The sequence below is a fragment of the Cokeromyces recurvatus genome (genome assembly GCF_025118155.1).
Source record: "Cokeromyces recurvatus strain NRRL 2243 chromosome Unknown BX663scaffold_7, whole genome shotgun sequence".
Classification (NCBI taxonomy): Eukaryota; Fungi; Mucoromycota; class Mucoromycetes; order Mucorales; family Mucoraceae; genus Cokeromyces; species Cokeromyces recurvatus.
In genome coordinates this window covers 67,027-92,924 of record NW_026251393.1, presented here as the reverse complement: position 1 = coordinate 92,924, position 25,898 = coordinate 67,027, and the positions used below count along the sequence as shown (strand labels likewise).

Genomic DNA, 25,898 nt, shown 5'->3' with positions numbered 1-25,898 from the left:
CTGGTTGTCCCTTTAAACTTGTTAGCAATATTCCACCCTTTCTTTCTCATCTTCTCTTATTTACCTTTTTACCTCTTGTCCCCGTAAGAGGGTTTTTAGATACTTTTTTGCTTTTTCGCATAATCTGAACTGACCTGGACAATCTAATATAACAAACATATTATGTGCTCATAGGTCGCTTTATAAATTTTAATTTAATAAAAAAATAAAATTAAAATAAAAATGTTTAATTGTAGTGGTGGTGATAACTATATCGGAGTTTATAATACATGTATAATGAACTGAAGGGTGCATTAACATGATAAAGTTGGAACCCATACATGCGTGTTTATGATTTCTTGTTACAGCCATCATGTCATGAAGAAAAATAAAAATTAAAATTAAAAAGAAAAATAAAATTTTATTAATTTTGTAATCAATGAATAAGTTTTACTTTTTTTTATTATGATAAATCTCGTGTAACTTTAATATATAAATCAAATAATTTTAATTAATAATTTTCTTCTGTTTTTTTTTTTTTTTCTTCTTCTTCTTTTTCTTTTCATTTTCGTACCCCTTAAAAAATAATGTTTAAAGCTAATAAAAAGAAGAAGCAGTTAAAAGGGATTACGAAAGAAAAGGAAATGTCAATAGAATCAGACAATAAAATAACTTTACTCGATGATGTCAGCTTATTAACCCAAGACTTTCGTTCCTCTGTTATTATACCTCAATTAAATAAGAATATGCTGAATGATAAGACTACAGAAACAGCCATAGATAAGAATATAACAAAATCGAATTCAGTTCAGTGTGATGGATCTAAACAATATCAAGATTTAGCTACTTGGAGACATCAACGTAGTCAATATCGATATTCAAATGGTCTATTTGGTGGTAAACAACGTAATAGACCTAAAATGACAGTTGTTGCTACAACCAAAGTAAAAGAAGAGAGTGAGGTGATAAATAAAAGTCATGTATGATGATAAGCACTCTATATACATTTTTTTTTTTACTCTATTTATTTGTTACTTAAATCATTATAATATAATAGAAAAATAGTGAAGATTCACCTATACCATTACTAGATGCAGAATTCTATCAACCTGAATCTAATACTGAAGAAGAAAACTTTTTCTTTGAAGACTTTTCATCATTAAATCATAAAAAGGAACCTATCAAAAAGAAATCCTCTCATTCTAATAAGAATACAAAGGCCATGAAGCAATTTAACCTATCTTCTTTTGCTCAAGATTTACATGATAATCGATTATCCGTCATTCAACCTCGTCAAAGTAAAATTATGATGACTGAAGATGATGAATTGGAACTGGAAAAGCTCTTGAATCAGCAAAGACAAAGAATATCTATGATGACTATTAATAATAATAATAGTAGTAGTAATTTAACCCTACATGAGATACCGCCCCTTGATTTAATACACTCTTATCAGGAAATATTAAAAAATCCTCCTTCATTAGATAATACTTTTAATAGACAACAGCAACAACAACAACAACAACAACAAAGCTTGACAATCAATAAGAGTCGATATAGTAGTAGCAGTAGTAGTGAAAGTAGTAGTGAACGTTATAGTACTGAAGTCTTTATAACAGAAGAAGACAGTAATAAAATTGCAATCGAAGATGGTACATATTAATTATTATTATTATTATTTTCATGTTATTCTTAGAAAAAAAAAAAAAAAAAAAAAAAAAAAAAAAAAAAAAAAAAAAAAAAAAACTAAAATGATTGTTATATAATAGATTTTAATGTTTCACAGGATAGTACGAAAATGACTATGAATTATAAGCCTATAACTATCATCAAGCCTGCTAATAGTTTTATTTCAAAGAAAGAGATACATCATCAAGATCATTTGAAACGCTCTCTTTCAACTGCATCCCAACATACATATAATAACTCTATTCATCAAGAAAAAGTGAAAAAATCAACAAGTATGCGCCATATCAAATTACAAGAAAAGCCTTCATCACTCCATCGAAATCATGTCCCTGAGAGGATGATGATAGAGAAGACATTAGATACGGAAATCAAAAAGAAAGTAGATTCATCAATGGAGAAGCCAATAGCTAAACCTAGAGGATTATTAGGAAGTCTTCGTCAAGTGAGCAGAAGTAGTAAAGGTCATCAATCATTTAAAGGTCTTGTTCGAAGTTTTAGTACAGCAAAATCATCTTCTTCTGTGGATACAGATAATTCCAGTAATGGTATGTCCAGGGCTGCTATGGCTGTTATTCAACATAGCATGGCTGAAAAGGAACAAAAGAACAATAAGTCCACCTTTGTTATTCAGGATGATAATGATGATAATGATAAAATTAAATCTCGTCACAACTCTTCACAACATCCGGTGAATAACTTATTAGCGTCTACTCCAGGTATAACAACCACTCGTCTTTTGATCTCTCAATTCCTCGCTAGAGCGTCTTCAACAAAAAGGAAAAGAAATCAACACGGCGCAAAGATGATAAATATGCTACAAGAAGATGATGCAAAAGGAGGAGGAAGAAGAAGAAGAAGAAGCTGTTGTCGTCGTTATTCTAATAAAGTAGTACGAAGAACAATCATTTACGTTGAACCAGGTCACACTATTCAAGAATTGCTCGATAAAAAGGGAGTTCCTAATACATCGAGTGCAGACGAGACTCATCATCACCCATTACTTTCATCCTCTACGAACGATAGACAAACGGTCGTCTCTAATAGTTCCACACTTTCTTCTACTGATGATGAAATCGTTCGTCAATCTAATGAATATATTATGGCAACTAAAATAAGTAGACAAACATCCGTTCGTAAAAAGGTAGTGAAAGGACGAGGAGGACGAGGAGAAGAAGAAGAAGAAGAAAAAGAAAAAAAAGAAGAAAATAATGACAATGGTAATGATGAAAAAGAACATTCAATTGCAACAGAGACCCCTCATCCTAATTCAACAGCCAGAGGTAAAAACTGGAAATTAGAAAATATGGACAATCATGATCAACATCTTGAAGGACTAGAACTTCGAGAAATGAGTGACGGTTCGGTTGTATGGGGGATTGTTAAAAAGCAAGGAAATCGTAAAAGCTTTTATGTTCCAAATCAAAAGAATGAATATGAGCATTTGGACGACGAAATAGAGGATGGATATCCACACATCAATTTAATAGAAGAAAATTTAACTGTTGATCGGTCTTCTTCTACTCCACCACCTATACCAAAGCGTTCTCCTCATCGTCGTCGTCGTAGCCCTTCCACTGCAGTAGAGTATCAGGATTCATCTTTCTTGACAAAGAACCAAGACAATTCTACAATGACGGATATCTATTATTCAAATCAAGTTACTTTACCAAATTTATTAAAAATGATTCAGGGACACGAGCAATCTTATTCTGATGAAGATGACTATAAATTTAATGAAAAAATTATATCCTCTGTAGATGACCAACTAGATGAGATGATGAGAATACTGACAAGTCAGCAATGTTAACGATTTACCTCATATATAGTGTTACCCTTTTTTCTTAAAAAAAATATACATATATCTATATAAATATATAATTATACACATATACATATTTATATATGTTTATATTTAAATTTATATGCAATACATTCCTTTCTCTATATTTATTATATATCAGTCAAATATACATATTATTATATACATATACTCTCTAATAAAATAAAAAATTATATATCATACATAAGAAGGGTCAAGGGAAAATTTTATTGTAAAAGTAGCATAGTACATAAGACAAAGAAATGGTTGAGTTAGCTCAAAAGTGAATTGATTGAGATTGCTTTAAATAGATATAGTATTGTCTTTTTTTTTTCGTAAGCCTAAATGTAAATATTTTGCTTATTTATTCATGTAGCTTATTGAGAAAAGTTCAAAAAAAAAAAAAATACAGCGTTTTAATGAAAGGAATAAATAAATAAAATGTATATTAGCAACAGTAAGTAAAAAAGATTTACAATGAAGCAGGGCATTGTGATGAAGATGATCAAGTTTGTTATAGGCTTTGATATTGCTTAAACCAAAAGAATAATAAAAAAGGGACATTACATTAAATTTTAAAAATGTCTCCAAATTTGGACTTGTATATCATTTTTTTTTGAGAGAGAGAGAGACAAGAGTAGACAGATAACCAACACACGTATATAAAAGAGTTTGTATTTTATTTATTTAGGATTATTAGATAGTTACAGACTTAACTTCCCCTCTCACCCATTAGGCATTCAACCAAAATACAGAATAAATATAACAGTTGCGTTCATGTATATAAATAAAAATTCGATATGCAAAACTCAAGTATTTCCAAATGTGTATATAAAAAAAAAATTCCTTAATACGTAAATCTAATAAATATGTTAGAATAAATAAAATAAAAGAATACTTATGTAATTCAATATTATTTTAAAACATTATTCTTGTTACATAGTCATTTAATTCGTTTTTTTTTTATTTAGTTATTAGCGCTTGGATCCATGAATACATGCTTATAGTAAAAGAATAAAAACAGATATTAGCATATTACGTTCTTGAATCAATTTTTATAGAACAATGTATTACATAGATAACGTACAAATATAAGCTTTTTAGTTCTTTAGTTCATATACAAATTCAAAAATACTATTATAATCGACAAAGAAAAAAAAATATGTATCAAAATATTCATTTCCTTTCCTTTCCTCTCCTTTCCTATTTTCTAAAAAAAAAAAAAAAATAAAATAGAATAAAAAAAATAAATTTATATAAAAGTACATATTTGAGTGTTATTATTATTATTATTATAGGTTAGTTTTTAAACATTGAATCGTATATGTACATATTTATACTAAAAAAAAATCATTTATAGATACGAGAATTTTTTTTCTATCATTAGCTATGAAATTTGGTCAACAACTAGAGTCCAAAATATTTGAACCATGGCGTCAATCTTATCTTCAATATACACAATTGAAATTAGATCTTAAGCAACGCCAATTAGATCATGAATGGCAAGATAAAGATGAAGCAGAATTCTCTCAAGTCATCAAGTCAGAACTTATCAAAGTCTATCAATTCATTGAACAGTCTCTGAGTGAAATTAATAAGCGAATGGGACAAAACGAAGCTATACTGAATCGACTTAGTGAGTGTTCTCAAGAGAACGATTCTAAAAAGGAATATGATGCAGTTGCTGACACGTTAACTGAAATTCTCTTTGATGTGAATGACCTTGCCAAATTTCATCAGATTAATATGACAGGATTTGAAAAGATGATCAAGAAACATGATCGGTACACGAAACAGGATTTACGTACCTTATTCTGGCATCAATGGCAACCCTTGTGGCCTATTGATAAACTCTCGATTCAGTTTGATATCTTGATTGTCAAGATATCTGAACTTCATGACCTCTGTCGTTTGCATGGCCATCCTCGATCCCAATTAAATGCTTATAGTATGGGTGGCGATCAAATTGAATTTGAACGTGCTACAGCCAAGTTCTGGATTCATCCTGATAATATTACAGAAGTAAAATCTATCATACTTTTCCATTTGCCAGTTCATGTCTTCAACAAGAAAAAGAAACTAGAGGCCTCTGATATGGCAGTGTCTAGCGTCTATTTTGACAATCCTCAGTTTGATCTCTATACAGAACGACTTGAACGTTACGAGGCCGCTGAGGCCATTCGTTTACGTTGGTACGGTCCACATAAAGATGAAAATGATAATATCTTTGTTGAACGTAAGACGCATAAGGCGCCTTGGCGTGAAGGGAAATCGGTCAAGGATCGTTTCAGGTTAAAAGAAGGTTTAGTCAATTCCTTTTTATCCAGTGAATATACTGCTGATCATCTTGCAGAAGATATTCGTCGTACGAAAACAGAAAAGATAATGACATCAAAGACCTTATCTGAAGATGATATGAAAAAGAAGCAAACGAAATTAGAATCAATCATCCAAGAAAATCATTTTGTAGCTTCAGGTATTCAGAAATCCGTTAAAGAACGTCAACTGAAACCAACCTGTAGAGTCTTTTACAATCGTACCGCCTTTCAGTTACCTGGTGATCAACGTTTACGTATCAGTCTTGATTGCAACCTGACATTCATTCGTGAAGATGGATGTGATAGTAATTGGAAAAGGACAGATATTGATATTGACTTCCCTTTTAGATCCATCCCTGAGAAAGATATTTTGCGCTTCCCTTATGCTATCTTGGAAACAAAATTACAAACTCATCTTGGTCAAGAGTGTCCTGCATGGTTAGATAATTTAATTGAGTCACATTTAGTGCATGAGGTTCCTCGATTTTCTAAATACTTGCATGGTGCCTCTATTTTGTTTAAGGATCATATTCCTACTGTTCCTTATTGGTTACCTCAATGTAATATAGAAATTAGAAGACCCCCCATTACCAACATTGGATTGTCACGCTCCATGAGTTTTAAGCCTCTCGTGAACGGTCACCACCGAACTTCGCTTCTGATGATGTATGACAGGGAACTAAACGGTTATAATACAACACAAGAAAAGAAAAAGAAAAATACATCATTGTTCAATACAAGCCGATTTCGAACCATATCTAATAGTCTCTTAAAAAGGGAATCTAACCAAGAAGAAACAAAAAATGAGGACATGAATCATTTATCTCTTAATTTAATGGATCCTCATAATGATCTCAAGGAAGGGAAAAAGTTAAATCATTCATTTTCCAGAGAGGTACTCTCTCATGTTGTTAATTCTGGAGCAATGTCCATGCCATTCTTAGGCTCATTCACACGTAAAAGAACAGAATCGAATCATGATTCAACAAGGACTGTTTTACCTTCACGTTCTACAAATGGATCAAGATTAGGTAAAAGGACAGAACCAAAAACATTCTTTGCGAATGAACGTACATTTATTTCCTGGCTTCAATTTTGTGCTCTTTTATTATCTGTTGCATTAGGATTATTGAACCATGGTGATCGTATCTCTCGTATCATTGGGGCTGTATTTATTCTGATATCTTCTGCCTTATCATTGTAAAGTAGTTTAATAAATCTATACAAACCTATACATATATATATATATATATATATACTAACTATTATAGTAGCTATGCATTAGGAAGATTTCAGTATAGATCATGGCAGTTACGTACGCATCGACAGATTACACGATATGACGATATCTGGGGACCTACAGTATTATGTATTATACTTGTCATTGCCCTTGTGATTAATTTCTACCTTCGTTTAGAATCTTTATCACCTGAATATCATGAAGCTCCAAGACCTACTTCTTCTGAATCAAAATCATTTGATAATTAAAAAAAAAGTATACAAATTGGATTGTTTTCCCTGTTCTTCCTCTCTCTCACTCTCACTCTCTCTGTCTCTCCTTCTCTTCTCCTCTCCTTCCTTCTTTTCCCCTCTTTCTTCTACCTTTTTTTATTTTTCTTTGCTTTCCACATAGATATTATTAAGAATGACTTTTATCTTTTATAAATGACTTTCATAATTTATCAATAGGAATAATAATAATAAAAAAAAAATTATTTTATAGTATATAATTCTTATTTAAATATGCGTTATATATAATACATATACATAATTCATGATATGTATTCATATGCATGTTATGCTTTCCCTTTTCTTTTTTTGGCATCGTTCCTTTCTTCTCCTTTATTTTGATACTTAACATTTATACACTGTGCTTATTGAATATTATTACCCCCTAGTTACAAATTGGCCCCCTTTCTATCCAAATGAATAATTATATGAAAAGCCAGCAAATATGTATATAAATGTAAAAAAAAAAAAAAATTAATACTTACAATCACTATTTTATATGCAAATCATATATAAAATTCTCTCTCTCTCTCTTTTTTTTCCTTTTCTTTTGTAATTAATAGTATAATGAAATTTAGTCATTATCTTCATGAACATTTATTTCAACCATGGAAAAATGAATATATTCAGTATAGTCAGCTCAAAGCTTATATAAAAGAAAGGACACAACACACTTATTGGACATCAGAGGATGAATTCAATTTCACAAACATGATTCGAACTGAATTTACAAAGGTGAATAGGTTTATTAAAGTGGAAACGAATCGAATAATCAAACGGAAACAAGAATCTGTAGAAACGATTTATACGTTGATTGACTTTGTAAAGTTGAATTCAATAGGATTCCAAAAGATTTTGAAGAAGCATGATAGATACACACACGCTTCGTTAACAGATCAATTTCAATCCATCCAAGATAAGTTTAGAATTCACATCAATTATCTTGAAAAACAAATCAATATTTTAGTAAAGCATCAGCAAAGTCATAATGATAATGAAATATTGTATAATAAAAAGATTGAATCATCTTCATCATCATCAACTACTACTACCAAATATTGGGTTCACCTTGATCATTTAAATGAACTTGAAGCTGTGCTATCTTTTCATTTAACAAAGGACAAAAACATCGTTCAAACAATCTATTATGATAATTTAGATAATTTCTGTTGTTTTAACAATTTATTAAAAAGAAACGAAGCTGCTGAAATCATTCGTGCTAGATGGTATATTTATATAGGACTATAGATATGTTAGCTATTTATTGTTAACCTATTTTTTTTTTTTTTGTTATAGGTATAACATGGATGAAACAAATATATTCTTTGAAAGAAAAAGATATTATCAAAATTTGTCACACAATAATGAAACTTTTAAAAAGGAAAGCTTTAATATTCATAGTAATGATGTGAAGACATACTTGTCAAATGGTACCTTTTATGGACAAAAAAAGATATTAGCAGCCAGTATGTATGAAGCGATATGTAAAGACAAAATCATGCCTGTTATACGTTCATATCATCATCGAACAGTATATCGACTAGAAAAATTAAATAATTTTCAAATCTCATTTGATACAGACTTAACATTTATGAAAGAATTAACGACTGATTGGAAAGGAAATATTGAGAATTCTCAACAATTAAATCCTGATGAAACCTACACTTTCCCTTATGCTATTCTCGAAATTAGTTCCCTTGAAGACGTTCCACTTCCTAAATGGCTAACACAACTTTTGAAAAGTCAGTTAGTCTTTGAAGTCCCTTATTTTATAAAATATTTACATGGCGTTTCCTTTCTATTTCGAGATAGATTACCCAAATTGCCTTGGTGGATTAGTGAAATGAATGCAGATATTAGACTTAAAATATCAAATCGTGAACCATGTATGATTACAGTAGATGACGACTCTGCAGAGAAAAATGAAAAGATATCATCGTTTTATCCTTTAAATGATCAACCTAATTTTTCTGCAATCAATGTAACCAGTAGTAGTTATGTAGGCCTAATGGCTATTCAAGATCATAATAGAGCCATTTCATCATGTCAACCCAAGAATAAATTCATTTCAACCATAACTCTTTTGAATACTAACATAGTCAAACGTATAAATCAATTTAAACATGAATTTTATCTCGATCATTCTCAACCAAGAGAAGAAAACTATATAAGTATGATGGGATGGTTATGGGCAAGGATAAGACTAGATAAAACCATCTTCATGGAGGAAGACGGGGATGGTAACCACAAAAAGGAAAAGAAAATTGAGCCCAAAATTTTTTTCGCGAATGAACGTACCTTTATTTCATGGTTACAATTTTCCGCACTTTTATTAGCAGTTTCCATTGGTTTAATTAACTTTGGTGATCATATCTCAAAAGGAAGTGGAGCATTTCTGATCGTGGTAGCCATGACGTTAGCAATGTATGCTCAACTGCGATTTCAATATCGAAGCTGGCAGATTCGATTTAGAGGAGAATTAAGATTTGACGATATGTATGGGCCTGCAATCCTATGTTTTGTCTTGATTATAGCATTATTTATAAATCTAGGCTTACGTCTTAGTCAACCTATACCAACTGACCCAAGTTTATTTTCTTATAACACGACTGCTACTACTAATTTCACCACTACAAACCTGATAGGGAAAAATACGTTAGAAGAAGAAGAAGAAAAAGGTAATAATCATAAAGTACATATACAACAACAAACATTCTCAAATGGAACACGAATTGATAAACATGGCCATCTTGTTCCTATTGATGATGAACCTTAATACTAGGCTTGTATCTCATATAATGTAAATTGCTTAGCAAAGATATATAAAAATAAATTATAATTACGGAAACAGTAGAAGTCTGAGTTCTTTTTTTTTAAAATAATAATAATAATAATAATAATGTGTACATTTCACTGGAATATGCAAATTATTATATCAACATATTTGATGATTTTTTATGCAATTAATAATGATGTTCTATCATGATGGAATATATTCTTCTTTTCTAGACAATATCTATTAGTTATTTTATTTTATTTTTTTTACATGATTCATATTAGATAAAGTTGTCGTAATAATCAGTGTTACACGATGAGCTTCCTTATTATCTGTCAGTACGTTATAAAATACAATTCCGTATCCAGTAACAAAGTAGTCGTTTTATATACTTGATGGACGACTTTGACTTTTGGGCCCTTGAAATCAATTATTACTATTTTTTTTTTCACTTCAAGTTTGCAGTCATTCATACTATTTGACAAGTACAAGTCACTTGATTACAATAAAATGATCCTGTCTGGAAAGAAAAAAAAAGAATCTGATATTTTATTTTATAACGAACAAAATACAAGAGAGATTTCTAATAGTTAAACGTAAAGAAAGAGTATTTGGAAAAAAAAAGATTCAATATACAGACTTATAGAGCTTGTTAACGAATAGAGAGTATTCAAATATGATATACCTAGATTAAACTAAAGAAAATAATATTAACAGATTTCCTCCCCGCATGTCAGATAAACTCATGGTTTGATATTAAGTGGAGAAGCGTTACAATATTAACTTTATTCATTGATGATGAACAAAAAAATTTCTTAAGAGCTAAATAATTTAGTTGTCTAGTTATTGATATTGTCGGCAAAATGTAAGTCAAATCTTGAAACTATTGCCTTATTGATTTCGTAACCTTGCAAGAATGATCCAGGAATTTAAAGATTTGGGGATATATTAAAATGCGATCTGACTTCAGTGGTAGTTGTTTGGATTCTCTTTAACTATGCGATATGAGGAGAAAGAATCTTACTCATCGATGTATAACTTGATTGGATTAAATTTTAGCGTTTTTTTTTTTTTTTTTTTTTTTTTTTTTTTTTTTTTTGTATTTTTCTTTCTACACTATTTGTTGTTATGAAACCGTACCTTAGTAACAGCAATACTCTAAAGAAAACTATCTATTTATCACATGGGCCCTTCTTTCATTTTCATCAGTAATGCTTATATAAAAATAAGATTTCAGTGTGTTTTTTTTCAGATCTTTTTTATATTACTTTAAAATATATTTGTATATTTATATACATTTATAAAAAAAAAAGACATATACTTATCAATCATTTTTCATGACTGCAAACTTGTAAAGATAAAAAAGTAAAAAAAAATATACATGGAGTAATTCTTTTTAAAGGTTGAAAATTAGACGGTAAAGACTACAGTAAAAAATAAAACAGGACTATAAATTACTTAGTTTGTGAATTGATGAAATTATTTTTGGAAAGCGGTGTGATGTCTTGTGTTCTTTTGTGTAATGTAAAATGAGACCATTTGGTAAATAACATATTTTTTTTTCTTTTTGTTTAACTTTCCTTTTTTGAAAAAAGGAAAAAGGAATGATATATTTATATCGTAGCTAAGCCAGGAATTACATGTAATAGTAAAGGATAAAATTTAAATAGGTTGAACAAATATTACAGGTATTAGTGGTGGCGATCGTTTCTGCCATTTTTTTTTTTTTTTCAATGATGGAAAATTTATAAATAGGTCTTATTCTAACTCATCATTGATTGCTCTCTTTTTATCCCCCTATAAATAAAAAGAAATCCCTTTTGTTGTGTAGTACATATAAAAAAAAAGTTCTTCCTTATTAATTCGTTTAATTTTCTTTTTCTTTTCTTTTCTCTTTTTTTTTTTTTCTTTTCCTTTTTTTTTTCTTTTTTTTTAAAAAAAATAAAATAAAAATTATTATTATAATTACTTGAAAATAATTATGAAATACGGACTTGAATTACAAGATAATATCTTTCCTCCTTGGAGGTTATCTTATGTTGCATATGATATATTAAAACAAGAATTGAAGACGAGACAATTAGATCATGGCTGGACTCAAAAAGATGAATCAGATTTTGTTCATCTTTTAGATAATGAATTATCAAAAGTATATGATTTTATTAATGCAAAACTAGCTGAAATTGATGCCAGAATTCTCTATTGTGAAAGAACAATTCAAACGTTACAAAAGAATCCAACAATGAATTCAGATGCAAATTATAGTATTATGGACGAAGCATTAACAGATATCTTGTTTGACGTGAATGATCTTTCTAAATTTACTCGTATTAACTTTACAGCTATTCAAAAGATATTAAAGAAACATGATCGTTGGACTGGCCTTGATCTTAAACAGACTTATGTAGCTAAACTCCGAGAAAAGCCATTGGATAAACAAAGATTCGATGTGGCAATCGTCTATATTTCCGCTTTACACGACATTTGCCGTAATAGAGGTAAACAGTCTCCTGGAAATAATAGTGCGGGTGGAGACCAAAATGCCTTTGAACGGGCTACAGCCAAGTATTGGATTCATCCTGATAATATCACTGAAGTCAAAGCTATCATCATGTTGCATTTACCGGTTTTGATTTTTAACACAGCAAAAAAATTTGAGGCCTCTGATTCAGCTGTCTCTAGTATTTATTTTGATAATCCTAATTTTGATCTTTATACTGGTAGACTTCAAAGAGATGAAATGGCTGAGGCTATTCGATTTAGATGGTAATATATCATTCATTCATTCATATATACGTATATTACATGTATACATATGCAAATGTATATAATGCAGGGGAGAGAGAGAGAGAGAGGGAAAGAAGAGGAGGAAGAAGCTAAAAAAAAAGGGCAGATATTATTCTATAAATTATAAAATAATGAATTAAAATTTGGGCCTTTACTTACATATGAATTGACAAAAAATTAATTATACTCCTTGAAACTCTTATTTACGTTTTTTTTTTAATATAGGTATGGACCTTGTTCATCAAAGAGTATATTTATTGAAAGAAAGACGCATCATGCTACTTGGATGGATGGTGCTTCTGTAAAAGATAGATTTCGTGTCAATGAAGATCAAGTGAATGCCTTTGTCACTGGAGAATATACAGCTGATCAAATAACAAATGAACTTCAACGAAAAAATGTAGATGAGAATACAGTTCGTGATACCCATTTTATCGCATCTGGAATACAAACCTCTTTTCGAGAAAAGAATTTGGAACCTGTCCTTCGTGTCTTTTATAATCGTACTGCCTTTCAATTACCAGATTCTCAACGTCTTCGTATCTCTCTTGACACTGATTTAACATTCATTCGTGAAGATCATTTAGACGGAGTTCAACGTAGACATAATAATAATTGGAGACGTAAAGACGTTAATATCGACCCTCCCTTTTCTTATCTAAAAGAGCCTGAAATCTTACGATTCCCTTATGCCATTTTAGAAACAAAACTTCAAACTCATTTAGGACAAGAGGCTCCTAAATGGTTAACATCACTCGTTGAAAGTCATTTAGTACATGAAGTCCCTCGTTTCTCAAAATACTTGCATGGTGCTTGCCATTTCTTTAGAGATAGACTTCCTTTACTTCCCTGGTGGTTATCAGAAATGAATGTCGATATTCGCAAACCACGTAATGAAAACATAGGTCTCACTCGTTCTCGTAGTTTCAAACCTCTTATTGATGGTCGTTATAGACGTGCGATGATTGAAGAGAAGGAACGTTTCAATAAAGATGCTGTTATGAAAAATGAAGCTGTACCTGCTGTTCCCCCCTTAAACCGAGACCAATTTGCTAAGCAGTTAGGCAGGAGACGTTCTGCATCAATTGATGAAAAAACAACGGCTGCATGGAAACCTACAGCGAACAATAATAATAATAATAATACACATAATGGTGGAACCGAAGAATTTACCCTTATCGAATTAAATAGCAAAAAGCCATCTTCAAATTCCAACAACAAGACTAGTCTACCCTCTTTTGCTCAACCCTTACTATCACAGAGTAGTCATGACAGTAGTTTTATTGCAGATGACCCATTTAGAAGTAATAATGTGAGTAGTAAAGATTTATCTCCTCCATTACCTATTCCAAAGTTTTATTCAGTACCTGGTGAGAGTATCAATGGAAGTACAGGTCGTTTAATGCCTGCTAATGATATTGTCTTTAAGAAGCAATTGGGTTCCCCTGTTGAAGCCATTGATTTAGAAAGTGGTGATTTAGATGGTAACAAAAATAAGAGAGCAAAAGTTAAAGTCAGAGTAGAACCAAAAACATTCTTTGCAAATGAACGTACATTTATTGCATGGCTTCAATTCTGTGCTCTTTTATTGACAGTTGCTTTAAATTTACTTAATTTTGGTGATAATGTGTCACGTATTGTAGGTGGTGTCTTTATTGGTTTATCCGCTGCAGTAGCCATTTATGCATTATATAGATTTGAGAAACGTGCTTGGTAAGTTATACATGCATATATTTGAATTTAATTTAATCATTATTAACGTCTTTTTTTTTTTTTTTTTAATAATAATAATAATATGTAGGATGATTAATCATCTTGATGAAGGTCGTTATGACGATATTTGGGGTCCTGCTGTTTTATGTGTTTTGTTGGTTACAGCACTTATCGTCAATTTCTATTTACGTTTTGGCTCTAATTCATATTAGTTATTTTTATTTTTATCGCATAACTTGCATACTTTTATGTCCCTTTTTTTTTTAATTTTTGGTAAATTAAAAAAAAAAAAAATTAAAAATAAAGCTTCATGTATCATTTTTTTCTTTCTCCACTAAATTATCGGTTACTTTTACCCATTTTATTATTATAATTTATGGCATCTCGAAAAAAAAATATACATAAAGCACAAATAACAAATGTAAATCATGATGATCAAGCTATCAATGACGATCCAGTAGCAAATAATTTTATTCATAGGATTTCCTTTTTTGTTGGATATTTATTAGGTTTTTATATAATGTAGAATATACAGTACTTTGGTATTATTCCGTTGACTGATCTTTTTTTTTTTTTTTTTTTTTTTTTTGTAGATGTTTTAATGGGCTCTTTAATAGTGTTAAAGCCGCTTATCTCTTTATTGACAGCTATCATTATACTATTTGGTCTAATTAGTTTTGGTTATCGAAAATGCCAAGATCTTGTATTAGACACGATTTGTCCTTTGCCTTTTTTTGGTAATCATTTACCTCTGTGCGAGAATTACATTCGGTCTGTACCCGATTTTTCTCATCTTGTCAAGCTTCAAGAGACACTCTACGATGGCATGCTTTCACAAGCAGATGCTGGTTCATCATCCATTTCAGCTCTCGAGCTTAAACGTGTTGAATTAGCGACACGCGATCTACAGGTGTTGGTAAAATACTCCAATCTTCAAAGTCATGATTTATTAGAAGCCAAACTAGGTGATTACATTATACGATCACGAAAATTTGGTCGTGATATTCAAAGTCTTCAAGCACAAACAAAGGGTGTTATCGACAACCTCATCACCTATAATACCTTTACATTACGAAAGCTATCTGAGGTTGAAGCCAAAAAAACGAGTCGACAGGAGCTTCGAACGATATACGAACATGCCATGTCATTAGTTGAAAAGGAAGCAAAAAGGTTAATTTTGGCTATCGAAAAGGCATTAGGAACACTTGATCAGCTTGAAGAAGATCTATATGCAATTCATGAAATTTCAATTCAGGAAAGGAGTTACCAACAGTCTGAAAGACCACATATTTTGGCTGATTTAGTGAATAGAGTGAGAGGCAAAGGATTGAGAAGGTCTCTAGTGAATGAAAATCTTGATTTATTAGTCAATTTTGACACTGAAAGAAGTAAAGCTGCACAACAGTTGATGGTTATGTTGGATCGTATGGAAGCCTTTCAGATGGATCTTGAAGAATTAAGATCACAAGTTGTTGCACCCGTTCTCATTCCAGACACATTGCCCTTAGAAATGCATATTGAAAACATGGGGAAAGCAATTGAAAGGCTGAAAAAAGGAAAATTAATTGCTTGGGAAGAGAAGCAACAAATAGAGGGATCAATTCCTTAATAAAAGAGATAAATAAAATAAGTGGGTGCATTATACATCTCGGAGTATAAATAGCAAGTTCCTTATTATGATTATTATTTCCTCCCCTTGCTCTATATAGCTTTCCTTTTTTTTTTTTTTTTTTTTAATTATTATTAATGAATAGATCTGTTTCAAGATTCCCATTGATCGTTCACCATGTCAAACTTTCATTGCGTGTCTCGAAAAACTTAAGCATTTCTACGATAGTAACACGAAATAGTTTCAAGTCATGTCAAATATTAAATACTTCTTGGAATACTCAATCGAAATTATGGAATAGCTCAGTTACTAGCTCCACTCAAGATGAAATCGCAACTACAGGCCACTGTCCTGGTTGTGGTGCAGCCTTTCAAAAGACAAATCCTTCTAAACCAGGATATATATCCGATCAAAAAAAGAAGGAGAAAGTTACATTTAAGAAGAAAGAGCAAAATAATACTCTAAGTTACGATGAATACCTTAAAATAATGAACACACTTGACCCTGACGTAGCTGTACTTCTTAATGGTGATAGCAGTAATGATCCTAGCAGTGTTCCTAAAACAGAGCCAACACCATTACCAACCCCTAATGTCTGTCAACGTTGTCATTCATTAAGACATCAACAACATCCTACTGCAACCGAATCAACACTTGAATTCCTACGAGATTCTCAACAATACGGTGGTTCATTAGAGTTTTTAAAGACAAAACGAGATCCATTGATTGTTACTGTGTTTGATGTAACAGATTTACCTGCGTCATTAGGTGCATTACCATCACTTATTGCCCAAAACCCAACAGCTCGTGTCTTGTTGGTTGCAAATAAAGTAGATGTATTACCTCGTTCAGCAATTCAACATGAAAACCGAATCCGGGATTGGATTATGCAATATGTGAAATCCTTGGGATTGTCTACAAAGCAAATTTTGTCAGTCACTTTAACGAGTGCAACAAAAGGATGGGGAATTTCGAGCTTGTTACGTAAAATTGATGGAGAAAGACGTGTGACGGATGATGTGTATTTGATAGGATGCACAAATGTAGGTAAATCAGCCATTGTTAATAAACTATTATCACAGGCTTATCGAGGCCAAAGTGAAGAGGGACGCCATCAAAAGTTAACATTGAAAGCCCAATATGCGACTACAAGTTCAAGTTTACCAGGTACAACTCTAAGCACAATAAAAATCCCTCTGCGTGTTTTATTGGGTAATATAGAAACCGATGAACAGAAAAAGCGTTTTGTGACAAGAGAACGTTATTTAATTGACACACCTGGTGTTATTAATGAAAACCAATTAAGTTTAAAGTTGGATATAAAAGACCAAATAAAATTAGTGAACCAACAAAAGAAAACGCCATTAAACCCTGTTACCTTTCGATTAGAGCCTGGTAAATCACTTTTGCTAAAGCCATTAGTTCGTATCGATCTTGTAGAAGCCGAGAGTCCTGTCCTAGTTACTTTATTTACACAATTAACTCCTCATTTAACACGCACTGATAAGCTAAGATCAATTCATGATGACGAACCTACTTCCTTATTAAAAGAAAAGAGTCTTTCAAACGTGAATTCGTTAGTACCAATGGATAAACTTGTACATGTTAAGGGTATTCATCGCTCTCATGCATCTGTCGATTTTAGTTTTGCTGGTATTGGATGGATTTCGCTAATAGGTGAATTTGATCGTGCATCCTTTCGTGTTTGGTTGCCTAAAGAAGTTGATCCTTATCAAGCTTTTGCTTTACGTGAACCATCCTTCTTACCGTATGAATATAAAGGATCAATCAGAAAGTTTTTCGGGTCTGGCGAAAGAGCAAAAAAATAAAAATGAAAATAATATGTTAAAAGTTTATTTTTCTTTTCTTTTCTTTGAGGAGAAGGGGAATGGTATGTACGGGAAAAAAAAATAGGGTAAAATATCAGTAATAAATTAAGAAGTAATAGCATTGTCAGACACATTTAAATCAGAAGAAGGTAAAGGAGAACACAATACTCTTGCTTTCTCTAAAATATCAACACGATTACCATACATAATAAAAGGAGGACAAACACAAAATTGGATAATGCCTGACGTTTGACCATCTTCATCTACCATTGTTTTCAGGTCTAATTGTTCAGAGCCTTCACCTACTGCTGCTGCTGCAATCTCTATCTCCTGACCACGCATAGCATATCCTATTTGAGAGGCTTGTTCTACCATCTGTTTCAACATAACTGAACAATAATCCTTTTTGCCTGTTGATTCATCATTCTTTTGATCCATGAAAGGGAATGCTTTTAAGAGAGAGCTATATAAAGAATTGTACATACGTTTATTTAGCTTTTGAATTTCTTGTTGAATATCTGATCCAGGAAGATTGCCTGACACAACTACTTTAGCTATCTCCTGTCTAAATCGTGTACAAAAATTAGGATCGTATCGTTCAAACCACATTTGAAGTTGGGTATAGGATTGAGAAATTTTTAAACCTGTAAAGGCATTATAATTCATATTTTGAACTAGCACATCCATCAAGAATTTTTCTGTAAGCATCTCAATTCGGTTTTTAGGAAGTGGATCACCTAATTTATGAATAGCTTCATTCAAGTTAACCCAAAATGTGCTAATGGCTTTTGTTGCTATAACAGGATCACATTGCTTTGTAAGTGAGACACTTAGTGTCTTGATCATAACTTTAAGGTCTTGAAGTTTTTTGTGAATCGTGCTAACGTCATCAGGGGTAGCACGGCGTAAACGAATGTGTTCAGTATAATTATCAACAAGTTGCTTTTGGTCTTTTTGACGCATCAGCATACGTTCTTGAGTTTGTCGAATTTTTTCAGCTGTTTCTGAATTATTAGCACGAACCTTGAAGAGTTCTTCATCCAAAAGCCTAACCAATTTTCTTTTTTGGTTTACATCTGCAATAAGGGTTTCTAGTGATGATGGAGCTGCTTTGGAGGGTAGTACATTAGAAGGAATAAGATTATCAGACGACGTGACAACAGACGGCTGGTGCTGTTGAGTAGATGTTGTACTAGTACTAGGTGATGATACAGCAACTGATTCTGTTTCAGATTGTATGTTCTGCATTTCTTCAGGTTTTGAGTCTATAATCTTGACATTGGCATTGTCTTCTTTAATTGAAGATGAAGAATCAGATGTAGTAACTATTATTATAAGAATAAATATACAAGATAAAACTCAAGTTAAATTTATAGAATAAGTCCTACTCGTCATTTTATTATATACTGAATCTTGTTTTTTTTTTATTATTGAAAAAAAAAAAAAAAAAAAAAGAAAAAAGATTATAAACTTTTATTGGACGAATTTCATTTTTATTAGAGAATATTGCAAATTTTAAAAAGAAGACATTATTATTAGACACTTTCTTAGGAAATAAATGAAAGCACATTTTTTCCATAAGGCCTACTTCTTGTTAACACATCTACTACAATAACTCTCAGAATGCCTAGCCTAACTCTAGCAATCATAAATATTAACTTTCCAACAAGCTTTTACAACACGAGGGGTAGAAGTGGAATTATCATATAGAAGGGCCCTTTTTTTTTTTTTTTTTTTTTTTTTTGAATAACAGGCTTTAATCAGATTGAAATGAAAGAAACAGGAATAAGTAGATATAAACAATGGATTATATCCTCGATCATTTATCAATTCTACTACAAACGCTATAAAGTATGATGGATCTTGCAATTGTCTAGGTCAATATAAAAATCATTCTTATCATACTTATCAAATACATTCATGACAGTTTGGACAAATTATCTAATATGATGGGATGCTATACTCTTCTTTATACTGCTTCGTTATGATGCTGGGTGGTTTTAAGCAACAGTTTTAGTATTCTATATATCAATTTGTGAACGGCAAACTACGCACAAGTAATAGTCTTATACCCCCTAATATTTTGATTATTTGGAACACTTTTAAGCATGAAAACTTTGCCGCAGAGTACCGCACTATTCTAGTTAATGGTATAAGTTAGTGTCTCTCAGAAGCGTGCATGGAACTTGCAACAATATAGTTTAATGCTCTTGTCGAAATATTTACAGCAAAATTGTTAACCTGTTTCAAATACTTTTTACAGGCTACATTTATGGTGATAAATACATAAGCAAGAGTATTAAATATATTATTATTCTTTAATTTTAGAGTATGAAACTAAGACTAGGTAATGATATCACATTATTTTTCCTTCACGCGATGTGATTACCTAATGATACTTTATTACAACTTCTACTCTATCATATTCAAACTTATGTTGGCCATTCACATTGATACAAATTCACAAAGCATCCTCTCTGGCAATTATGTATTCCAGTATTAAGTACTATTGATAGTTTTATCTTCAGACAGTTACCTCTATAGCTTTTATAGGATACCTTTGGTCGTCTTAGTAATGGTATAAGTTTCATACTGATCTCGACTTGCCGCCACGCCTCGCAACAAAACTTAATTATTTGATTTCCAATGACCCATGTTGAGTGTAATCATATCCTTCATTGACATCTTGGATGGCTTTTGGACTTTGTTATTTAGTCATGTCTTTATCACAATTATGATCATTTTACTCATGATCATTTTATCAAATGTTGCCATATGCATCACCTATTCTAAATACCACTAACTATCGCGACCCACTTTCCTTTTTTCCTTAACCAACTATCTTTGAATAAACCAAAGCCTTTGGAATTAACTTCTTCTTGATTAGTTTGTTGACCGATAGTTTACATTATTCTGAATAAAAGGGATTATCCATTTCTTTCTTCTCCTATCAATCCTGGTGCTAAACTAATATATTGATTGTCTTTATCCTACACTAGTATTTCCATAATGTTTCCATTTTCTTTTCTTCTGCCTTTTTTTCACTCTTGACTCCTAAGGGGTTTTTATTACACTTCTTTCTCTCTCTCTCTCTCTCTCTCTCTCTCTTTTTTTTTTTTTTTTTTTTTTTTTTTTTTTTTTTTTTTTTTTTTTTTTGAACTGACTAGGGTAATGCAGCTTACTGAAATTGTTGCATGCTTATTGGTCATTTTTTAAAAATAAATAAATCTTATTTAATCGTAGCTACAACAGAAATGATATATTTCAATAATGAAAATCACTATCAATATTGAATATACAGCAACTTGAATAGATTAAAAAATAAATAAATAAATATATTATATAGTTTTATTTATCTCATTTTTTTCATCCTGTTCCATCAATACAGTTGTAGGCAGTGATAAATGAAGGTGCTGCTTATCATCTTTGCTTCCAATCTTTAAGGCTTCTTTTTCTGCTTCATTTTTGTTTAATCTAGCTCTTTCATATAAGTATCTTCTCAAGATACGGGCATTTTTGCTATGAGCTCTATACATCATATCTAAAAAGATACCTAAAATAGGAATCAAGCCAAGCTTTCATATTATACATATACTCAAAATCAGAAAAGGGCTCTATTGTAGCTTACCAAAAAATTTATACTAACATGATATAGCATTCTACGCTTAATTGTTCTTGGCAAATCACATTGACACGCTAATCGATATAATGATAAAGCATATGATAATGATATTACTTTACCAACTACAGGAATAAAATCTATATATGTATTGTGTTTATACATGAAATAAGACACAATATACATAATTATATAGCTGACCTAATAATACATCATATCCGATCCAACAACAGCATATTTTAACCATTTCATCAAATCTTTTCATTCTACGTGTATATGTGTCTAAAACTCTTGCATCTCTTTCTGATAATTGTGGCTCTGACTCAAATTTTTTTCTTTTCCATAAATAATTACTCATCTTTTTTTAGAATAAAAAGAAAAGAAAAAACGAAAGAAAAAGCAAAAGTAACAAGAGAAATAAGCTAAAGCTTATGTCATTTAGCGGGATTTCCTTAATCATTGCCAATTATTGTACGAGCGGACTACAGATATTATTTATCTAATATTTCCTCTCTCTCTCTCTCTCCACCCCCACCTCTTTCTCTCACTATTACACACACATATATACCGTTACTATTTATAGTGAGAAAAAAGTTCCCTCCTTCCCCCCCCCTTATTACTTTATTATTGCAATTCCTATTTTATTCTTTTTGCTATAAAATTATTATATATCAATTGCGTAAACTTAGAAACCAAGACAATCTGACAATTTCTCTCAGAGTAACTCGTAGCTCAGGTCTTCTTTCAAGTATACATTGAATAACTTCTTTTGCATCTTCACTTGGATATTCATTGTTAGGCCATTTTATGTTTCGATTACTGATTCGATACATAAATTCTGATAATGTATCACCTTCTGCTGGTTTAAAAGCAAATGGCAAGTGTCCTATAAGGAGCCCATAAATGATTATCCCAAGAGACCATATATCAGCTACTTGACCATCAAATCCATTTCTACTTGTATATATCTCTGGAGAAACGTACTCTAGACTACCACACTGAGTGTACAAAACTGGATATTTAGGATCAATAACACAGGCTAAGCCAAAGTCTGTTAACTTGATATGTGGATTATTATCCTTATCATGCCATAAAAGAATATCTTAATATATATATATATAAAGTGAAATAAGTGTCATGTATATATGAAGTAATATATGCAACTTACTTTCTAGTTTAAGGTCTCTATGGACCACATTTTGATCATGTAACCAAGAAATGACTTCGATTAATTCATAAACAAGTTTTTTTATAATTTGTTCATCGGCTTCGCTTTTTTCACGATCACGAGATTGTCTAACATAATTATAAAGGTCTCCATCAGGAACGTATTCCAAAACAAGACAAAAATACATATCAGTTTCGATTGTAGCTTCTAGTTGAACAATGCTTTTATGTTTAAGCATCTGGATACCATAAATGATAGAAAGTATATGTTAAATCATTATATGTATATATATATTAGACTAGAGCATATAAGGTTTACCTTTAGAATATTTAATTCTCTTAAAGCATTTGCATCGAAAAGACGGTCCATTTGCATTCTTCTTTTACTCATTACTTTTATAGCAGATAATCTATTCCCTTCAAGCGTATTTTCGGCTAAATAAACTCGAGAAAATCCACCTATACCCAAAATCTCTTTGAATCTGTACTGACCCAGTTGTTTATCAATTAAGGGATCAAGAGTAATATCCTTTTCAAAATGATCTTCTGGAATCGACTCTGGTGATAATAAGTTATCTTCATACGAACATTCCTTCAATAAATCACAGAATTGAAGTGGTAGCGTCTCATTGGATTGATCATTTGCTAATATTTCAATAACTAGATTATCACTGATCCTTCCTGAGATAGTGGGCGCAACCAGAGGAGTATCTTGTGAAAGTAGAGATGACGAAGAGACAATTCTTGGTGTTTCAGGGAAATTAAAAATGGATAAAATAGGACTTGCATGTTTCTTATTGCTACAAAATAAGCTTACTGCTTCCAATATGCTTGACCAATCAGTTGATTTTGGCTCTATATATGAATATATATGTGTATATATATTGTTTGTTGAAAATATAATCAGTTTAATCATCGTTTTTTTTTTTTATAACATACGGGGCGTTTTGGTTTTTTCGGAATAATTTATTTTTAAGGTACAATTTTTTGAATTGTCTTCTTTATTCTGTTTTCCGGTAAAATACTTTAATACCAACTTCTTTTGTATAAAGTGGAAAAGCTTTGATTTTTTATAAGCTTTGATTTGTAAGAAATCAAATGAAATCATGGATCTTGTACTACAAAAATCTGTGATATGAGGTGAAAAAGCTTTCAACTTGATACTTGCTAATTTTGAAGGTTATTATTATTATTATTATTATTATTATTATTATTATTATTATTATTATTATTATTTTTTTCAAGAAAAAAAAAACAGAAAATAAAAGAAAAATATATCCATATTTATATCAAAGTTTTTGACATATTTTTTTTCTCTTCTTCTTCCATGTCTTAAATGTATGTTTCACGAATTTTGGTTGTAATAATAATATGAATGTTTAAGCTGTTACGTAATAAATGTTCTTGTTTAGAACACACACATGTATAAACATATATAAATTTAATAAAGAAAAAGAAAGTCATGCATTTGAGTCTTAGAAACAAATGCCCGGTTCCATTAATATATTTTGAAAATCATGCATAATTTATTTGAATCAAACTAAATAAAAAATAAATATTATAAAACCAACATGTTTCTTAGGGTATTTCAAAATAAATTATAATATTTATTATAGATAGGTGAATGCTGTCCATGCTAATAGACATGTAATAACGATATCAACCATTTGAGCAATAATATACAAAGTGACTAATTTACCAAGACTACGCATATTTTGTTTCATTTCATTCAATTCTAAGCCCATTCCGATACTTACAAATGATAATGTTGAAAACCATTCAGAGACATAAAAGCAAAACGAATTTACTAATGATCGATGATTAGGATCACTAATTGTTGTATTAAATAAAACGGCTGTCACGATGAAGCCTATGACGAATTTAGGGAAACGCTTCCATAACAAAACATAGGCACTCTCCTTTTTAGGTTTTTGTTTATCAGTTGTAGCAACATAGGTGGTTTCCTTTACGGTTGATGTCTCTTGATTATTGTTCACATTTCCTTCATTCTGTCTTCTTAAGAGCTCTTCCTCCTCTTGTCGTCGAAGTGCTCTATTTAATTCATATTTAGACCAAGCCCAGGCCATGATAACTGAAAGCGGTCCGATCAAGATATTTTGCATCATTTTCACAACGGCGGATGTATTGATCGCTTCAATATCACCATAGATACTAGCAGCGGCAATAACTGCTCCAGTAGAGTCCACACAGCCACCAAACCAAGCACCACTTACAGTTGGTGATAATTTTAATTCCTTTGCTATATAAGGTAAAGCGATAATACTAGGAATAGTAAAGATAGAGATGATAGCGATAGGCATTGCAGTCTTATAGGGAGGGACGCCCATACTAGATCCTAAAGCGATAGCAGCAGAGGATCCACAAATAAAGGTTGCACCTGAAAGGATAATCGCTATCTGAGGGTCCATCTTAAGTAGTGTCCAACCAAAGCAAGCAACGACCATAAATAAGATAGGGGTATCAATCCAGCTGACAAACAAAGCGCGAGGAGCCAAGGGACGAAGGACATTGATATCAATACATAATAACACTAAACTTGTTGCAATATAAAGTTCTGTTTGTTGTGCAATTTTAAGCCAAGATGGTAAACGAAGAGTTGTAGTATCAGTACTATGATGGGATGTTCTTTTTGCTTTAAAAAAGGAAATAAATGAAATAAAGTTACGAAGGCAACATCCAAGGACAATTGCCCATATTGAATCACTTATACTAGCTTTCTTAAGTACAACTAGAAAAGAAAAGAAAAGAAAATTAAAAGTCCCATCATCATTATCATTATAATAAATCACTATTTACCATTACTTGCTAACATTTTACTAACAAGAGCGATAAAGAAAACAACAAGGTATCCGAAAGGAAATTTCTGCCAATGAGGAGCACTTATAGCAGCCATTACTAACCACAACATAATGCCCATGGCAACAAAGATAACAAGTAAGCCATAATTATGTGTTGTACCAAATAATGTATAAAAAGGGTTTTTTTCCCAGGGTAAAAATTCTGGTGAAGGAATATCATGCTTAACTGCAGCTGTTATACAGCCAAAAAATAAAAGACCAACCC

General features: G+C 31.2%; 10 protein-coding genes across 10 annotated transcripts; 6 read left to right on the top strand and 4 right to left on the bottom strand.

The window, feature by feature from the left end:
* Window positions 1–548: 548 nt before the first annotated feature.
* Window positions 549–3,653, top strand: BX663DRAFT_559542 (uncharacterized protein). Its single transcript, XM_051531859.1, has 3 exons — window positions 549–959; window positions 1,037–1,631; window positions 1,749–3,653. Exons 1-3 carry the CDS (start codon window positions 567–569, stop codon window positions 3,473–3,475), a joined length of 2,715 nt encoding a protein of 904 aa, XP_051384506.1. The 5' UTR covers window positions 549–566; the 3' UTR covers window positions 3,476–3,653.
* Window positions 3,654–4,960: 1,307 nt separating this feature from the next.
* BX663DRAFT_450978 (VTC domain-containing protein) lies at window positions 4,961–7,466 on the top strand. The gene is made up of 4 exons (XM_051523750.1): window positions 4,961–5,852; window positions 5,898–6,675; window positions 6,796–7,005; window positions 7,080–7,466. Exons 1-4 carry the CDS (start codon window positions 5,090–5,092, stop codon window positions 7,291–7,293), a joined length of 1,965 nt encoding a protein of 654 aa, XP_051384505.1. The 5' UTR covers window positions 4,961–5,089; the 3' UTR covers window positions 7,294–7,466.
* A 349-nt stretch (window positions 7,467–7,815) lies between these two features.
* BX663DRAFT_559540 (VTC domain-containing protein) lies at window positions 7,816–10,251 on the top strand. The gene is made up of 2 exons (XM_051531858.1): window positions 7,816–8,540; window positions 8,611–10,251. Exons 1-2 carry the CDS (start codon window positions 7,882–7,884, stop codon window positions 10,088–10,090), a joined length of 2,139 nt encoding a protein of 712 aa, XP_051384504.1. The 5' UTR covers window positions 7,816–7,881; the 3' UTR covers window positions 10,091–10,251.
* Window positions 10,252–12,033: 1,782 nt separating this feature from the next.
* On the top strand, window positions 12,034–14,862 carry BX663DRAFT_502672 (VTC domain-containing protein). Its single transcript, XM_051526643.1, has 3 exons — window positions 12,034–12,856; window positions 13,103–14,590; window positions 14,679–14,862. The coding sequence occupies exons 1-3, from the start codon at window positions 12,072–12,074 to the stop codon at window positions 14,800–14,802; spliced, it is 2,397 nt and encodes a 798-aa protein (XP_051384503.1). The 5' UTR covers window positions 12,034–12,071; the 3' UTR covers window positions 14,803–14,862.
* Window positions 14,863–14,870: 8 nt separating this feature from the next.
* On the top strand, window positions 14,871–16,325 carry BX663DRAFT_450967 (uncharacterized protein). The gene is made up of 2 exons (XM_051523749.1): window positions 14,871–15,099; window positions 15,184–16,325. Exons 1-2 carry the CDS (start codon window positions 14,967–14,969, stop codon window positions 16,197–16,199), a joined length of 1,149 nt encoding a protein of 382 aa, XP_051384502.1. The 5' UTR covers window positions 14,871–14,966; the 3' UTR covers window positions 16,200–16,325.
* A 362-nt stretch (window positions 16,326–16,687) lies between these two features.
* Window positions 16,688–17,407, top strand: BX663DRAFT_431449 (uncharacterized protein; the record flags this gene model as incomplete). Its single annotated transcript, XM_051522869.1, has 1 exon — window positions 16,688–17,407. A coding segment is annotated over one exon (720 nt), but the record flags the coding sequence as incomplete, so codon positions are not given.
* Window positions 17,408–18,133: 726 nt separating this feature from the next.
* On the bottom strand, window positions 18,134–19,677 carry BX663DRAFT_484650 (uncharacterized protein; the record flags this gene model as incomplete). The annotated part of the gene is made up of 2 exons (XM_051524568.1): window positions 18,134–19,353; window positions 19,617–19,677. 2 exons carry the CDS (start codon window positions 19,675–19,677, stop codon window positions 18,134–18,136), a joined length of 1,281 nt encoding a protein of 426 aa, XP_051384500.1.
* Window positions 19,678–21,293: 1,616 nt separating this feature from the next.
* Window positions 21,294–22,023, bottom strand: BX663DRAFT_502660 (uncharacterized protein). Its single transcript, XM_051526642.1, has 3 exons — window positions 21,849–22,023; window positions 21,675–21,787; window positions 21,294–21,603 (listed from the first exon to the last, which is right to left on the bottom strand). The coding sequence occupies exons 1-3, from the start codon at window positions 22,003–22,005 to the stop codon at window positions 21,367–21,369; spliced, it is 507 nt and encodes a 168-aa protein (XP_051384499.1). The 5' UTR covers window positions 22,006–22,023; the 3' UTR covers window positions 21,294–21,366.
* A 161-nt stretch (window positions 22,024–22,184) lies between these two features.
* BX663DRAFT_502658 (kinase-like domain-containing protein) lies at window positions 22,185–24,011 on the bottom strand. Its single transcript, XM_051526641.1, has 4 exons — window positions 23,754–24,011; window positions 23,134–23,669; window positions 22,816–23,053; window positions 22,185–22,749 (listed from the first exon to the last, which is right to left on the bottom strand). The coding sequence occupies exons 1-4, from the start codon at window positions 23,920–23,922 to the stop codon at window positions 22,319–22,321; spliced, it is 1,374 nt and encodes a 457-aa protein (XP_051384498.1). The 5' UTR covers window positions 23,923–24,011; the 3' UTR covers window positions 22,185–22,318.
* Window positions 24,012–24,424: 413 nt separating this feature from the next.
* Window positions 24,425–25,752, bottom strand: BX663DRAFT_431343 (uncharacterized protein; the record flags this gene model as incomplete). Its single annotated transcript, XM_051522864.1, has 2 exons — window positions 24,425–25,563; window positions 25,632–25,752. 2 exons carry the CDS (start codon window positions 25,750–25,752, stop codon window positions 24,425–24,427), a joined length of 1,260 nt encoding a protein of 419 aa, XP_051384497.1.
* Between the last annotated feature and the right edge of the window lie 146 nt (window positions 25,753–25,898).